The 18086-nt window shown below is 45.6% G+C and overlaps 1 protein-coding gene across 2 annotated transcripts in view; it reads left to right on the top strand.

Annotated features, from left to right (window-relative positions):
• The first annotated feature begins 1814 nt into the window (after positions 1-1814).
• The window catches only part of IKBKB (inhibitor of nuclear factor kappa B kinase subunit beta), a 59515-nt gene continuing 43243 nt past the window's right edge, over positions 1815-18086 (top strand). Inside the window, exons 1-2 of one of the 2 annotated variants that reach the window (XM_075556609.1) lie at positions 1815-1922; positions 3064-3186. In XM_075556609.1, the coding sequence (XP_075412724.1) occupies positions 3082-3186 (105 nt within the window). In that variant the 5' untranslated portion in view covers positions 1815-1922; positions 3064-3081. Of the gene's footprint in view, positions 1923-2308; positions 2471-3063; positions 3187-18086 lie in introns of those variants that run through there. The other variant, XM_075556608.1, reaches the window with a different exon arrangement.

Genomic DNA, 18086 nt, shown 5'->3' with positions numbered 1-18086 from the left:
ATGGCTTGAGTCAGGCGTGCCTTAGTCCCCTTGCTTTTCAACACTTCCAAGAGGTCTTGTGCAGCAGATTTACGCAGCGCAATGTGTCCTTTGGTCTCTTGACTGCTGCTTCCATGAGCAAGACCAGTGGGTCGAACTCACAGACACTCTGAGGGAGAAAGATGAGCCTTTCTACTCCCATAAAGAGTTACCGTCTCAGAAACCCATAAGGGTATTTCCACTGTGTCCCAAGGTTCACCATGAGTTGGCATGGACTTGCTGACGGTCAGTGAGACTAATACACCAGCAGTTGTTGGTTATCTTGGTTGACAGTTCCTAGAGTCAACTCCATCTCCTGGCTCTGTTTAGGTGTCAGGAGTGGCCGCTGTTACCATTACCTCCTCTGTCCCTCTCAGTAACCCTGCTGGCACCTCTTCCTTTGACTTGTGTCCTCCTGTTCCTATTAAACTAGACCAAATAAAACGACTGATCTTTGACTTTTGTTAATGGTTCAACAAAACTGTATTTGATTTGTTTTAAAACAGGCAGTTCCATGCCAGTCCCATGCTTAATATTGCCTACGTTATAAAGAGGAAATATAGGTGTGGGTGGGTAACTCAGTGACAGTGAGTTTGGTTTGATTGGAACCTCTGCATCAGAGTTTAAATTCTGAACACAGAACACACACCTGAACACAGGTTTGCAGAAGACTGGATAACAGCGAAAGCCCCAAATCCACTTTCAGAATCTCCACTTGGATTAAGTCTCCTTTCAACTCCTTTTGATGATTAACAAAGAATGTGAACGGGTCTGGTCCTCAGGCAGATGCATTAGAAAGTGGATTATCTCCACACTCCCTGGTCAGCCCTGGGAGGGTCAGTCTCTTGTAAGGGCTTTGTTGGGTGTGTTCTGGATGGGGTGGGGTACTGGGGTCCCCTAGTCAAAATCCTATTCTGGCTACTTCGGTTGGAGGTCCCAGAACCTATCTTGTAAGCTCTAACATAATACAGATGTTCCAATAATGATCTCATTCCCATCTCTGTCGTGCCGCCAATCATGTTGCCCTGTTGCTGATCATGCTTCTGAGTTTCCTTTGTCCTCTCATGTCCTATGTAAGCCACCGGCTCGCAGTCAATCCTGAACACCAGTACCACCCACTTTGTGCTAATGGTCTCTCTCGGTCTTTGTCTTGCTTAAGACTTGGTAAGTGTCCTCCTTGAATTACATGGGAGATTTGGGGGCTCTCTCCTACCCTAAAAACCCTTCTTACCAGGCACCTTCTAACAAAAACATTACAAAGAACCTGGGTCCAGCTGCTTGGGATTTAAATCTCAAAAGTGTTGATTTTTCAGCCCCGTAACTTTGGAATCAAGACCGCTCCTCTTTGTGTTTCAGCTTTCTTCTCTGAAAAACAGTGACAATCCTAACGCGCGCTTACCTCGTTTGTGGGGTTGCCATGTGGGTTAAATTAGCACTATTTTTTAAGAGGTTGGCACAGTGCCTGGCACATAGCAAGCACTATATAAACGATTAGCCCGTTCCTTTCACTAGGCGTGAAAATCTCCGCTCATGGCAGTGAGGATTGTGGTTTTCCTCCACACTCTGGTTCTCTCTTGAGTAAAATATGCCTCCATACAAAAAAAAAAAAACTTTGTCGATTAGTATAATGCAATGGGACAGAGAAACAAACTAAATAAAGGACTTTATTACAATGCCATGCAGGTAGTAGATGGGCGACTAACCCCTGGGGGTGGCTGCCCCTCTCACAATCTCCCCCACGTCACTGGGACTGGAACTAGAGTGTAGCATTATACGACAGATCGTTTGGGGTTTTGGTTCCTTCTTTCTTCTCCCCCCACCCCTGGGGTGGAGTATCCCAGCTGAGGAGCGCCGCTGTGATGTATCCTTCCGAAAATAGTGCCTCTGGAACCTTCGACAGGCAGGTGCGCGGCCCAGGAGCGGGGTGGGGGCGGGCCTCCAAACAGCGGGAAATTCCACCGGGTCGAGTCTAGGGAGCGGTCCCCAGTTCGCTCCAGGAAGCCCGAGTGAGGAAATCCCCAGTCCCGTTCCCCACCCCCGTCCCCCCGACCCCCACCCCGACCCCCTCCTAGTAAAGTCGCTGTGCTAACCGAACCCTGACAAATGAGGGGGCATTGAAGGGCTGTCAGCTCAGCCATCCAGTCGGTCCACCTCCGGCCGGCACGGCCCCGCGCCCGGGTGGGGGTCGGGGTGCGGCGCCCAGAGTGGGCGTGGGCTGGGCGCGCTCCCCCGCGGCGGCGACGGCGGCCCCTTTAAGAGCGTCTCGCGGACCCACGTGCCGCGGGGACGTCAGAGCAGGAAGTGTTTGAGGAAGTCGCGCTCCGCGGGCTGGTGTGGGACTCCCGCATTTTCATGTCTTCAGGGTGGTGTCTGAGCCCCCAGTCTTGCCGCCCCCGCCCCCGCCTCCCCCGCCCCGGGGAGCCTCTCCCCTGCCCCGCGTCCCCGCCGACAGGTGAGTGTCCCGAGCCGGAGGTCGCGGGGAGCCCCTCCGTGCCCGCCAGCAGCACCCGCTGCCGCCGCCCCTGCGGGCTCCCCGTCTCCTCGCCCGTAGCGACCGAAGGCGAGCTTACAAGTCGGGGTCCCAGGCACGGAAGGGCCGATCGGCGTTGGGAGGCCCCGGGAAGTGGCCCGGCCAGAGGGGCTCTCAGGTGGCTGCTTAGAGTGGATGGCGGTGTGGGCCAGCCGGAATCTGTGCTCCCTGTGCCGCGGCCTCGGGCATGCCAGCAGGTTGCCCTGCCTCTTGTTGGGTCCAGGCGGTGGACCCGCTTTTGGAGGTCACGCGCGTCACTGCTAGGGAGTGACTTTCCTCTCTACTTCCTTCCACAACTGGAGGAGGGCAGGTTACCCCCCCCCCCAAAAAAAAGGAAATCCCACACCGTCGTTTATTTACCAAATAAACACCAGTTCAGTCTTTTTCTTCTCGCCTGTTGGAGGGCCAAGCCGATGCCACACCTTCTCCCTCAGCTGGAACAGGAACCTGTCCTGTGTTGTTTTTAAATCTTAACCCTAACCCTTTGTCGTCCCCCCACCCCAAATTACTTACAGAGTTAGTGCAACCTCAGTATGAGCTGGTCACCTTCCCTGCAAACGCAGACATGCGGGGCCTGGGAAATGAAGGAACGACTTGGGACAGGGGGATTTGGAAACGTCATCCGATGGCACAACCAGGTAGGGGCTCCAAGTGGCCTGGAAGAGGGGAGGGGGGAGAGGGGAGAGGGGAGGGGCGGGGTAAGTTCATCTTCTGTCTCAGGGCACCTGTGAATTTCTGCCCCTTGCTGTTCTGGTTTGATCAGTGGCTTTTCCTTGTGAAGAACATCCTAGGAGATGATGAGAGTGAGAAATTGGGCATCGGGGCTGCTAACTTGACTCGAGATGGTCGTCATTAGTTGCTGCCAAATCAGTCTGACTTAGAGTGACCCCGTGTACAACAGAAAGTAGCCTACAGGGTTCTTGATTAGTAGTCTCCAAATTGTATTGACCAAACACAGCGATCACTGCCATTGAATCCATTCCAACTCACTCAACCCCTCTCCCCTAGGATAAAATAGAACTGTCTCTATGGATTTCCAAAGCTCTAAATCTTTACAGGAGTGGAAAGCCTCAATTTCCAACCCCCTGGGTGACTGACGGGTTTGAACTGCTGATCTTGGAGTTAGCAGTACAACATGGAACCCATGATGCCACCAGGATGCTACTTTTATTGGCCAAGCCACAGTACAAAAACTTTCAAGCTCTCAGTTCCAGTTATAAATAACACCATGACAAAGGAAGAAACTATTCAAGTTGTCAACGGTATTATTTCGCTTGGGGTATATGCAATCCCTGCCCCAGGCAGCAGCAATCAAGAAATAAAATGACCAGAGGTAGCCCAAGAAGGTGACACAGGTGCCTGCCTCATAATGTCCCTCTTACAAGAAAGACCCCAAAAATCGAAGGTCTCAGATGTCGATACCAGCTTTGGAACTTTGATTATCAAAGGCAAGGCTGAAGAATTGGACCAAGTCACAAGTGGAAGGAGAGACTACGAAAAAGAGTGGACGTAGGGATTTATGGATGCAGGGTACCCTGCCAGCCGAACCTGCATTGTATGACCACATTGAGAGAAAACATGATTTTGCACCCATCTCTAGGACCAGGCAAGAGTGCTCATATCGACTCTGTAGGATCCAGGAGAGCAAGTGAGGAACTCACCTCATCCTCTGTCCCCTTCCTCTAGCCTCCTAGGACAGAGACCTGAAGACCCCTAGTGCCGTGGTCTCCCATCCCCCTAGATCGCAGGTGCTTACAATCTGATGGTACCCATCTCCTCCCCACCTCTTGAGCCAGGGGTTCATAGACCTGTGATGCCCGCACATTTGCTTAGCTGCTCACATCAAGGAGCTGCGGATTGAGTAACTCTAGCTTCTCTGGCCAGCCACTGTCACTGGGAACTTGTGAACTCACACCAGCTTCTACCCTGCAGCCACCCAGACCAGGTACCCACCGACCAGTGATGCCTCCCACTTTCTCCAGCACCTGTGCCTCCAGGGGCAGAGGACCCACCGCACACCCTTCCCTCAGTCATGCCCTAGCAGATAGACATGCCCTCCTAGTGAGTGCCTGTAGACTGTCACCCCCCCACCCACCCAAACGAGGTTACCCCCTTAAACCCTCTGTGCAATAGGAAACTTATGCTTGCTCCAACCATCCCCACATAGTCCTACCCCCCAAGACTATTGGTGAGAGTTTCTGTACCACTAAAGCTTTAATTGCTAACCCAGTCTCCCAGAAACCAGAGTGCACACACAGTACCCAACCTAGGGCCATTGGGAATATTCCCTGCATTCACCTACAGGCGACCAACTAGCTAAATCACCTCAGAAACACCAACTACATCTTCAGCAGCCTTGCAAAACCAGTGTCCTCAGACCTGTGCTGACATATACCCAGCCACTACCCCACCCACCGGAGAGCTCCAGTGAGCTGGATGAGCAACCAGAGCAGAATACCTACCTGCCTGTTTGAATAAAACAAAACAAAAAATCGGAGTGCAGTAAACAAGCATACAATAAATATAAAAACACCATGTCTCAGAAAGAGCAGACATCAAAACAAACAAGGGAGCAGGACAAAGTGACTTTAGTGAGTGACCAAAGTAAAGAACCAGAAAACCTTTTGGAAGAAGAAAGGGTAATGAAATTACCTGACACAAGGTTCTTCTAAGATATCAAGGGAAATGGGGTGGAGGGGAAGTGGGGGAGAGAGGCAGGAGGAGGTGGGGTGCAAGGACAACACAGACAAAGCAGTAGAAGAATTCAGGAAAACAATACAAAAACAGAATGACAAAATAAAAACAAACCATGTAAAAACAGTAACTGAAAATAAAAAAAGATTAGCAATAAAATTTCAGAATTAGACAGTTGTCTAGGACATAGTTGTAGAATGAAATCCAGGGAATATAGAACCACTGAAATAGAGGAGAAAATCTCTAGGAAGCCTAAGGATTATATAGGGCTGCTAACCACCGAGTCAGCAGTTTGAAACCACCAGCCACTTCATGGGAAAAAAGAAGCTTTCTATTCCGGTAAAGAGTTACAATCTCAGAAACTCACATGGCGGGGGGCAGTTCTACCCTGTCCTGTAGGGTTGCTATCAGTCAGCATTGACTTGATGGCAGTGACTTTGGAAGAATTAGGTGGGATACTATTACTGTGTATACTCGAGTGTAGTCCGACCTGAATATCAGCCGAGGCGCCTAATTTTACCACAAAAATTGCATTTAAAATGTGCTGAAAAACTTGGCTTATACATGAGTATATACGGTATGGAGAAAAGTTTAGATGTGATCAGAATTCTAGATCAAACCAAAAAAACACCACTCCTGTCATAGATTCTAACTCACTGCCAGCCTAGAGGACAGAGTGTAAACTGCTCCGTAGTGTTTCCAGGGCTGTGAGTCTTTATGAAAGCAGATTGTTCCTCATTCTTCAACAGAATGACTGGAGGATTTCAACCACTGACCTTTCTGTTAGCAACTGAAAGTTTAACCACTGTACCACCAAGACTGCATCACAGAACCCAACTCAACTGCCATTGAGTCCATTCAAACTCATAGCAACCCTATAGGCCAGAGCAAGTGTATTCCTTCGGGTTTGTGAGGTTGTAAATCTGCAGGAAGAGACAGTCTCATCTTTCTCCCGTGCAGTAGCTGATCTTGTGGTTAGCAACCCCGATGCATAACCCAGTCTGCCGTCAAACGCAAAACCAAGCTCTCTGCCACAAGTCAATCCCAACTCACAGCAACTCGATAGAACCCAGCAGAACTTCCCCGTGGGTTTCTGAGGTGTTAAATCTTTACAGGAGCCAAAAGCCTCATCTTTCTCCTGCAGAGTGGCTAGTGGGTTTGAACTGCTGACCTTGTTGTTATCAACACTACACATAACTCACTGTACTACTTAAGTTCCAGAAAGAAGCAAACACAAAACACCCCAGGGAAAATTGTTGAAAATTGCTGTTAAAAAACTTTCCTGATACCATGAAATAGGAGAAGTTGAATGAACCCCAGATTTTAATAGCGTGGAGACAGCAGATGATATCAAATCACATAAAGAAGCCTGGCAAGATGGCACCAGCAAAAAATTTCAACATAAAGAACTAGAAAACCTACTGGAGGAAGAAATAGCTTTGGAATTACATAAGGAATTCAGAAGACTAGTATGTAGAGATGGGAATTTCAAGAAAAATGTGAGGGTTGGGGCCTTCTCGAAAAAAACACTTCTTTTTCCCTAGTAATTATGTGCTAGCTCAACTCTTTCATTTTATTTTCTTTTTAACAGTTTTATGGGCACATAATTTACATATCGTACAATTCAGCAGTTTAATCATTCAATCATATCAAGGAGAATTGCACAATCATAACCACATCAATTATAGAACATGGCATAGATAAACCTTGGGGAGGTCGAAATGGGGAACCTTGTAAGGAAAAACAATGGCCAACCAAGAGTATATACCCAACAAAATTGTCACTGAAATACCATGGCACAATTAAGATATTTTCCAGAAACATTAAGGGAATTTGTAAGAACCAGATCAGCCTTTGTGAAAATGGTGTAGGGGACCATATCTGGCCTCTGGGCTACGCTATTGCCAACTCCTCACCATCCCACGGCCCTTTGCTACTGGGCAGAGGTCAGACATGCCTCCACTTTCCATCCTTCTTTGCCCTATTCGGACACTAACCATTCTGTCCACATCACTCTACTTTTCTGTACTGGACACCCAGAACACACAGACAAAAATCCACAATTATGAGGGCTTATTAGGGAAGTTAACAGGTCACCACACTTCAGGATCAGGAAACAGTAAATATGCAGTTATTGGTTGACAGCAGTGCCATATTTCAATCAGCAACCAAGTTTCTCTCTGGTCCTCAACCTCTCGGCCACTTGTCCCCTGGGCTCCATGCCTCAGCCTCTGGTCTTGGCCTCCACTTCAGGCCAGGCTTTCAGGTGTATTCTGCTGGGGACTCTTTTCCTTTGATGGTCCTTGGAATTTTCTACTTTCGGTTTTCTCTTATGTGGAAGTATGATTTTTTTGTCTTTTAGCAGAACATACACCCCGCACCCCCATCCCCGTGGAAATAAAGTTTGGTGACTTGGGCCACTCTCTCTAGTAAAGTGGAGGCTCAGACTACATCTCACCTTAATCAGAGTACTCTCTCCAAAAGAGTATTGTAACTACAGGCCCAGGAGAAAGATGTTACAGCACATCACAAAAGGGATTATGGATAGAAGAGCCACCATATTAAGAAATGTCCCTTTAGCAAACCATACAAGAAATATTAGAGGGAGTCCTTTGGTCAGAGAAACAAATTAGGCAGCAACCTGAGTTTGGGACAAAGGGCAACATTAGCCAGACACCACCTCCGATAAAGAATTCTCAAAGATGAACCAAAACTAAAAGACTGAAAGCAAGGAGATGCTAATATGTAAATGACAACGTCAAAACAAAAAGGAAGTAATGGTATAATTATAGAACTTTCATACGAAGAGGAAAAGATGTGATCAAGAAATAAAAAACTGCTACTGAAATTGATTTGGTGATGATTGCACAAATCTTAATATGATTGAATGATTTAATTGTATAATATATGAGGTATACACCCCCCACAAAATTATTAAACAATGAATTCAAGAAATAAGAAAATACTTTGAAATTATGGGTGGTGATGTGATGATAGTACAACACTTATATGATTGAATTATTGTATGGTGTGAATTAAATGCCTATAAAAACATTTTTTTAAAGAAATAAAAGACTGCTTTAAACTTTGGAAGATGAAGGTAGATGTCAAAGTAACCACAAAGAAAGTATTTAATTTATCCATCAAAATAAAGAAGAAAAACATGCTCAGTAAACAAAAATCAAGAACAACAAAAGAAACTAAAAGAAAACCCACCAAAAAAATGAAAACACAAAATTAAGTGGAACAGTGAACGACACAAAAGCACAATAAAATGATACTGAATGTAAATGAGTTAAATGTACCAAGGAAAAGGCCAAAATGACTGAATAGATTTTTAAAAATGACCCATCAATATCCTACAAGAGATAGACATTAGACACAAAAACATAAACTAATCTCAAAAGGTGGGGAAAAATATATATTAAGCAAGCAATAACCATGAAAGAGCAGGCGTGGCAATATTGAATCTCAGACTTAAGATAAAATCCACCATAAAAGAGAAAGAAGGACACTCTGTAATTGTTAAAGGGTCACTCGAGAGGACAGCTGTAACAAATAAACCAGGATGGCAAAATACATGAAACAAACCCTTATCAGCATTGAAAAGAGAAACAGTCCCACAACAATGCAAAGGATCTTTACGAAGTTCAGGGGAAACATTATGAAAAACTGCATGGATTAAATTTTTTTTCTTTTTCCAAAAAATAAACTTGTACTAACTTGTTATAACATGTCTGAAAAGGCTCTAGTTTGGGGCACAAAGAAAGACAGACAGTTTGAAAAGAGCCCCCTGTCAGAGCAACATGAATTCTCCTAAAATTGAAGCAAGAGCGAAAACATCAAAATCGTGGTAAAGCTCCGGTGGAGGAACGGTGAAATCACTGAGGCTTCATAAAAAGCATGCAGGGACAGTTCCCCAAAGAAACCAGCAGTTTACAAATGGATGACTCACTTTAAAAGGAGAGATGAGACTATGGTGAAGATGAAGCCCACAGCAGCAGACAACCCACATCAATGGTGAAGAAACAATCTTTTTTTTTTTTAACATTTTATTAGGGACTCATACAACTCTTATCACAACCCATACATATACATACATCAATTGTATAAAGCACATCTGTACATTCTTTGTCCTAATCATTTTCAAAGCATTTGCTCTCCACTTGATCTTGATGGTGCCCTAATTTAGGAGGACCAATGACCAACAGCAGACACAACAGCCAACACCGTTGACTTCAAACTGCCTCACCTTACACAATTCTGACTGGAAAATTAAAATGGAGCAAAGGTTCTGCCTGCTGGTTTCAGAAATTGTTGTGGCCTGATCAGCCGCAGCTGTTCAATGGAAACTTTAAGCAGGATTAAGATCCCACAGCATTCCTTAGAAAAGGACTGTAACGGGCAATGAGACATTGCTTTTTATCAACACTATCCTGAAGACCGAATTCTTGCTTGGGGTTCAGACAACAATTGTGACGCTGACTAGTGATGAGGCAGTATTCAGCTCTGCTGTTCATAGGGTTCGTATGAAGCAGAACGCACTTGGTGGCACCGAACAGCAGCATCGCGAAGACAAAGCACAATGAAGGCAATGTCTATCAAGAGCTGTAAGTGGTTTAGTCAAAGCAGAAGTGTACTGGCCAAGGGCAGGGGTCCTGGCAGCAGTTTGGGGCACGCTCAAGTCATTTTGCTGGTTGACTTCGTGGAGTCCCAAAGGACAGTGTCCTCTTATTATGAGAGTGTTTGGGAAAAGTTAGCCAAATTTTAGCAGAAAAACACCCTGGAAAGCTTCACCAGAGAGTCTTCTACCATGGCAGTGCTTCTGCTCATTTCTCTCACCAAACAGGGCAGTTGTGTGAATTTTGAAGGAAATCATTACACATTCACCTTACAATCCCGGTCCATTTCCTTTGGAGTTCTTTTTCTCTCCTAATCTTAAAAATATATATATCTTGAAAAGTCACCCATTTTGCTTCAGTAAAAACAAGGACATCGTTATGGTTAAATTCCCAGGAGTAAAGGACTGGTGTCATCACTTAGAGAAGTTAATTGACCTTGATGAGGCTTGTGTTGAAAAGTAAAGTATTGTTGTTGTTTTAAGTTCCATTTTTCCATGAGCTTTTTGAAGTCACTTTGTAGTAGAAGACCTCCAACACACTCCTTTCAGTAAAAGATAGAACAACTAGAAAGTCAGCAAAGATTTAGAAGACCTAACTGCCACATCGACCAACTTGACCTTGGAGACATATGTAGAACATTCCACTCGGTAGAGCAAAGTCTACATTCTTTTTTCAGTGCACATTGATCGCTCTTCAAAATCAGACACATTATAAGCTACAGACATCCAAACATCCATGACATCCAAAACATTGATCTAGTACACATCCTTTTTGTTCTCTTTCATCACTGTACTATAAAAGTAGAAATCAATAATGAGAAGGGAAGATCCAATACTTAGAAACAGAACAACATCTTGCTTTAAAACCACTGGGTAATAGAAAAAAAATCAAAGGTAAAAACTTTAAATGAGAAGCAAACAAGAGTAAAAATAGAACCAACGTTTAGGGGATACAGCAAAAGCAGGACACAGAGGTCAATTTGTAGCAATAATTGCTCACAAGAGAAAAGAAGAAAGGGTCAAAATTGCGAATGAGTGGAGTAAAAGAAGTCCTCTCTCACCAGAAGAAGGATAACAACGATTAGAGCAGAAATGAACGAAACAGCTGAAAAACAACAAGACAAGGAGTTGGTTCTTTGAACGGTTCAATCAAATGGATAAACCACTGGCCAAATTAACCAAAGAAAAGCAAGAGAAGAAAATAAAAAATTCAAACAAGAAGTGAGATTGTGATATTACAATAGAACTAATGGAAATTACTGACCAGACCCGTAGCAAAGGAAGACACTGAAGAGGTGATAATATGAATGAATGAATAATAAATGAAAAACCAAAAAATCCCCTAAGAAAGAAAGCTGTGGTCTGGACACCTTCACTGAAGAATTCTACCAAACATTCAGAGAAGAGATCACACGAATACTACTCACTGAAATAGAAGGAATGTGCCCAAATTCGTTCTATGAAGCCAGACAAAGCCTGATACTAAAGCCAGGCAAAGATAGCACACACAGAGAAAGAAAACTACAGACCAGTATCCCTCATGACAAAAAGATACAAAAACTTTTAACAACATTGTAGCCAATAGAGTTCAACAGCACATCCAAAAAGTATGTCTTGGCCAAGGGGAGTTCATTCCAGGTATGCAAGGATGGCTCAGCATTAGGAAATCCATAAAAATAACCTATCACATTACATAAAAGAATCACATGTTCATCTCAATTGATGCAGGAAAGGCATTTGATAAAGTCCAGCAACCATTCCTGATAAGCACTCAAAGCAAAATAGAAATAGAAAGAAAATTCCCCTAAGATAATAAAGCATATGTGTATAAAACCAACAGCTGACATTATGCTTAACCCAGCCGACCGAAAGCATCTTCCTGTTTGCTTTGGGACAGGAGCCAGACAAGGATGCCTTTCATTACCACCCGTCATCACCCTTGATCTGGATGCTCTGGCTAGAGCAGTAAGTCAAGAAAGGGAAATAAAGAGCATTAAAACCAGCAAGGAAGAAATAAACTATTTGCATATGACAGAATTTTTATACTTAGAAAATCCAAAATTAAATGGTATGCCTGAGACAGAGAGCCTATCTTCTTTCAAGACCCTACTTAAGTTCCATGCACCCTGTCCTGAATGCACATGTAGTCTTATGAAGGAGATGAAATTAGTACATAGGAAGATATTAAATAAGTCTGTAGAAGAAGCACTGTCTTATATAATAGAGATCATGTACTGGGTGTGGTATCCAAGTTAACTCTGAGATACTGGGGGTGGGGTGGGGTGGGGTGGGGTGGCTTCATGGGACTTATGCAAGACCTTGAAAGAAGGTAGACTTTTAGACTAAGGGGAGAAGAGAGGACAGTTCCAGTGGGTGGAGCAACGTCTCTACAGGCCTGGAGAAAGCAAATGCGAATAGCTACAATTTATGCAAGACTCTCTATGTGTCAGGCCTATCACCTCAATTGAACAGACTGCACTGGAAGGGTGAAGTCATCTCCACTGTATGGATAAGGATCTAGATTTCATAATGAGCCTAACGTCACACATTTACCTGGTGAAGGAGGAAGGGCTTACTTACATCCTGACCTACTTGGCTGCTGGCCCCTGCTCTGGGCTATGGGTGCGGTTGAGGTTCCTTGCCTATTGTGGTGTCAGTAGGATTAAGGAAGTCTTTGCCTTCTCAGCATAGACCCGCAAGGCTGAGGGAAGGGTGCGTGTGGGTTACCTGGTGAGTCAGTGGGAAGCTGCAGCCAGATCCTGGACCTTTTGACCCTCTGGCTTGAGTGAGTCCTGTCCACAGTCTGGGCTCAGCTCTGGCCCTTCTTTCTGAAATACTTATCCTGGAGATCAAGGGCTGAGAACAGAGCAAGGCTATTATTAATTGGCCCTTTATAAACCACAATGGCTTGTTGGGTGGTTACCATATCAAGAGGTTGCCTTTTTCTGGGCTACCTGTGTAAACACAGTTCTTAGTTCGAATTTCCCCAAGTCATTGCAGGAAGGCCTATTTAGGGAAACAGGGCTAGCACCAAGTCATTGCAGGAAGGCCTCTTTAGGGAAACGGGGCTAGCACCAAGTCATTGCAGGAAGGCCTATTTAGGGAAACTGGGCTAGCACCTCTCTTTTCTCATGGACTGCCCTTCCAGCTCACTCCTGCCCTAGACTTCTTTGTAGTTCTCAGGAGTCTGAAGACATGCCGTCGAGCCCTTGTTTTCACATGCATGTACACATTGGGTGTTCTTGTGTACGCCATGTAGATTTTTAAGAACCTTCATAAGCAACTCCATTCAATAAAGATAATCTCACTAACTTGTGGTCCCATTTTGTCAAGCAAAGCAAACCCCTGTTAGGTTGTGCCCCACCCAGGGAGCCATCTGCTAGAGATTAGGCCTAGGGCCATTTCATGCAAATGCTGGATTTCTGTAGCACCAAACGGAGACTCCAGGGGGTTCCAGGCCAAGTCAAGCTGAAAGTTAGTCATCCTTTGCTGCTTGAGTTGCAGTGCTGGTGGGGCTCCAGCCCCCGGTGTGCATGATCTGTGCCTGGACTGCTTAATTGAGGTTTGTGTTCTGGAGCAGGTGGGGTCTTAGCAGCAGAACATCATTTGGCCAGGGGTCCCAGTGTTCAATGAGCCAGAGCTGAGAACTGGCATGTTTAACGGCACTTCCTCGAGGCAGATCCGGGTGACGGTCAGTAGAAAGCTTCCTGTGAGCCTGCATCTAGGCATCAGATGTTTCTAGGATTTCACTGTAGTTGTGAGGACTGAGCTGAGCTGTCCACATGAGCTGGCCTTTAGTTTGTGTGCCTGCTTTTTCTAAGACGTGTTTGGTGTTCCTATTGCAAAGTCCACACCTTAGCTTGGGTTCCAGGGTGGGTCACGTGAAAGCTGTCTGTCAGTCTAGTGTTTGTGTTGGTCACAAGTCTACAAAGATGGCCAGGCAGATTAAATCATGAGCTTTTGCCTAAGGCATTTAGTCAAACTACCCTGTGGGTCAGATGGAACTGGGAACTGTTCTGTTGTGTGAAGGAAGCATTCCATTTGTTTCAGGCAATTTGTAGGCAGTTCCATTTGTTGTGAGCCCACCAACCGATTTGCATCGGAGTCCCCAGAACCGGTGATTATATGACAAAGGGGAATTAAGATGGCAGGTAGAGTTAAGATTACTAGTCATCTTGCTTAAAGAGAGAGTTTACCTTGTATTATCTGAGCAGAACCAGTGTCCTTAAAGGGATTCTTGAAAATGGAAGAAGGCGGCAGGAGAGTCGGTGTTAAGACAGTGCTGTGTGAGAAGTGCTAACCTGGGCACCGTTGATTTTGGGAATGGAGGTAGGACCCATACGCCAGGGAAGTGGGTGGCCTCTAGAAGCTAGAAAGGGCCAGGGAATGGATTCTCCCCTAGAAGTCCCCAGGAGGAATGCAGCCCCTCCTGGCGCCTCATCAGTTTTAGGCCCATGAAACTCTGGCCTCCAGAGCTGTAAGAGCATTATAAGCTCATTTTGTGTTAAGCCATTAAGTCTATGATGATTTTCCCCCAGTAGCAATATCAAATGAATAAACTACCCTGTGACTTGTATGTAATAGGTGCAAACTTTTCGGTATCTTGGTTTAAGGTCTTAGAGTGAGGCAGCTAACGATGAGTTACACTATGTCCACCTAAACTGTCGCTATTCATGGAAGGATTGTATGATGAGTGGACCCTCTCAAAATGTTAACAGCTCTGTCCATTGGTCTACGGTCAGCGTCAGTCTACACGTCTCAGTGTCTCTGGAGTCTATCTGACTGGAAACAAGCATCTATCAAAGCACCGGGCTGAGCCGCTATTGATGGAGCTACCATCAAACTGGGCAAGAATGTTGGAGTGTGAACACTGAGGAGGGGTGAAGCTTGAAACCCGGTTCACATCAGTTGGAGAACTGATGAAAGGGAAGAGTCAGGAAGCTCTTGGGATAGATGGTAGAAGGTTTTGCAAGACTTGACACAAGTCAATACCTTGGTTGAAAAATGCTTTTCATTTGGATCAAAAATAAATATAGGAAGATTTCATAGTTTAAAAAACAAAAAAAAAATGCTTTTCTTTTAACATGTTCCCTCCCCCTGCGGAGTACTGGATGGACTTCTACCCAAATTCATGTGTACATCTGTACTCATTGGTCCCATAGCAACAGGATTTGCAGATTTTGTAGGTCAGCTCTCTCTCAGAATTCATACCAAGGGTCAGGGCTCTTATAGACAAAGAAAGAGGTTGATACTTCTGTAGAACCTTGACCATCAAAGCCTACTCCAGCAGGCTGGACCAAAGAGTATGTTCTAGGCACAAAAGTAGGTGTGTGGCTACTACATGGACGAAGCTTGGAGGCATATGCTACATGAAAAAGACCTTCACCAAGAACCCCAGAGTGAATCCAGAACAGGAAAATCCATGGAGGTGTAAACTAGATAGACCATGGTTACCTAGGGCTGGGGGGTGTGGGGTAAAGAATGATAGCTAATGCATATGATGTTGGGTTTTTTTTTATTATGGCAATAGTTGAACAGTTCTGTGAATCTACTAAAAATCATGGAGTTACACATTTAGAATGGAGGCATTGTAGGGTATGTGAATTATGCCTCAACAAGGCTGTTTTGGAAAAAATGGACACGTGAGGTAACTGTATGGCAGGGAGCTTAGCCAAGCAGCTGGGGGCTTTGATAAAAGCCACTTCTAGAGAATCCTAGAGAGATTGCAGGAGTCCGAATGCACTTCCGTTTTTGTTTTGTTTTCTGAAATTTCCTTCTTTGGACTGGTTTACTGATCAGTTATTGGTGGTCTTATTTGACAGTATCTGCTTGTGCTTGGGGGTCTCCCTTGTTCCTTTTCTCTTCGGGGGGCTCCTTGTTTCCACAGGGGTCACAGCCAGTCAGTAACCATCGGGCTAGGATGCGATGTTTTGCCTCAAGACAGCCACATGCACCAGGTCCCGCCACAATGTGGGCCTTTTCTTGTCTTTTCTTTCTTTCTTTCCTTCTTTTTTCTTTCTTTTTTTTTAAGAGAACATTTATTAAACCTTAAATGGGCCAGTGACAAGACAAAGGCAAAGATCTATGTAGATGAGGGGAGGCAGTTAGCACACGGTCATATGGTGTCCCAGGGTTTGCTGGTAGATGGAGCTTTAAAGAGGACATAGGAGATCAAAGAGAGAAGTATCACAAATGCATGATTGGTGGCAGATCCATACATTGTTGTTACAAGTGGGATTGCTGGAGCAGGAGCTTACAAGATAGGACCAGGGCCCTCCCCAAGGTGGTCAGGGTGCGGCTTGTGACTGTGCAACCCCCAATATGGAGATCTACATCAAGGACACACCCAGGCAAGCCCCCCAAGGGAGACTTCCCTTCCCTGGCCTGGTCAGGAGGGTAGAGGTAATTTACCAATGCACTCTGAGGGTAAGACTGTTCACATCTCTGGTCAGTGGTCAGAGGGGATTTGATGGAAGCTTAATCCACGTGGGACTTTGAAGGTAGGTTTACTTTTTAAAAAAAAAATATTTATAGCAACTTAATTCAAAGACTCAAACCAGAAACAACTCATACCCTCTCCACAGTGGGTAAATAAACCGTATCCACCCACACCATGCAGCAACCCTGAGCAGCATCCGGGAACTAGCCACCATTGGTGTGTAGACGGATCTCAAGCCCCCTTCAGGACCATATAAATGACTTCACTTAATAGATTTATGACCCTTCTAAGTACAAAACTTCATAAACTGAGAAAAAAGATCATGGGCAGCCTTCTATGGGGCAGCAGGAGACTGGTATAGTCCTAAAGTCCCATCGTTAGATGTATGACAGGCCATGGCTCTTCCCCAGGCATGTGTGGAGTGCATGGCTGTTGGGCAGGGTCTTGCCTCAGCTGCACACCTGGATATAGGCATGTGGAGCCTACGTCAGCTTGCTTAGGTACCCATGGCTGGATCAGCCCTCAAGCCAGTGTCACTGGAGCTGTGCCCTGGAGTCCTGGGGACGGAGGAGGAAGAGGCAGTGGTGGTGGAGCCGTGACACCTCCCATTGTTGCCCGAGGGGCATCTGAAATGCCAGAAACCAGAGCCCGTGTGCAGGCCTCCGCCACCAACTCTATAGCCACAGCACCTTCCTTTTCAGCCTGTCCCACTAGGCCCTAGATTCTGCCTAAGCACCCAGGAAAAGGGAAGAGTCGGTGCTCAGGAAACACCATTTAATTCAGTCCATGAGCTATCAGCGTTTGTGGATGGCCTTCTCTTCAGTTCTAGAACATTGAGGGTCTTGTGCTAGATGCTGGGTGTGAGGTCACTGCATATAAAGGCAGGGGAATATAAGTTTAACAAAGAAAATAACCCTGTGGCCATACAGACAAGAAACTCCTGTCAGCCTGTAAAAATGTGCAGCAGTTGAATGTCAGAGGAACCTGGAGGAGGGCTCGACTCCCAGCGGCCGGGAGGACCGTGGTGCCTGTGGACCCATGTGCATGAAGGCAGAGACTAGGAAGCATAGGAGAAGGGCTGGGGGGTTCTGCGAGCTGTGGTAGCAGGTGCCTACTGTGAGGTGATGGGAGAGTAGGAGGAGAGTTGGATGGAAGCCAAATTTGGGAGGAGCTGCCTGACCAGGACGTGGAGGAGGGCTTTAGTAGATTAAATGAGCAGCTACTAAGGTCTGGACACGGGCTCTGAATGGTGGACATTAAACCCATTGTACAGACTGATTTCTGGCCAGGGCTGCATAGCTCATATGTGGACTGGAACCAGCCTAGTGGGTTACAAGTTGGGCTGCCAACTGCAAGGCCAGTAGTTTGAAACCACAGTTTCTCCACAGTAGAAAAATGAGGAGTTCTAGACCCGTAAAGATGTACCGTCTCAGAAACCCATAGAACCAGTTCTACTCCGTCCTATAAGGTCTCTCTGTGTCAGCAATGACTTGATGGCAGTGATTTGGTGTGGGGGGTTTGGTGCGCCTTCTCTGGACTCTGGAGAGAGAAGAAAGCAAACAAAATGAACAAATAAAAGATGCTTGCGTGGAACAGCGAGGACGCTGATGATGGCATTAGTTATTAGGTTGGATCATAGGAAAGTGCCCTTTGTATAGGTGAAAACAGATAGACCCTCAGCCGTGCGGTCCTGTTAATGCCACATAGCTAAACCTAATCCCGCCAGAGTGGCTCGGAGTAGTGAGAAATCTGGGTAGTAGTGGTTAGCTGAGATTGCGGGGAGG

This window comes from Tenrec ecaudatus, chromosome 8 (assembly GCF_050624435.1).
Source record: "Tenrec ecaudatus isolate mTenEca1 chromosome 8, mTenEca1.hap1, whole genome shotgun sequence".
Classification (NCBI taxonomy): domain Eukaryota; kingdom Metazoa; phylum Chordata; class Mammalia; order Afrosoricida; family Tenrecidae; genus Tenrec; species Tenrec ecaudatus.
This window is presented reverse-complemented; position numbering and strand designations above follow the sequence as displayed.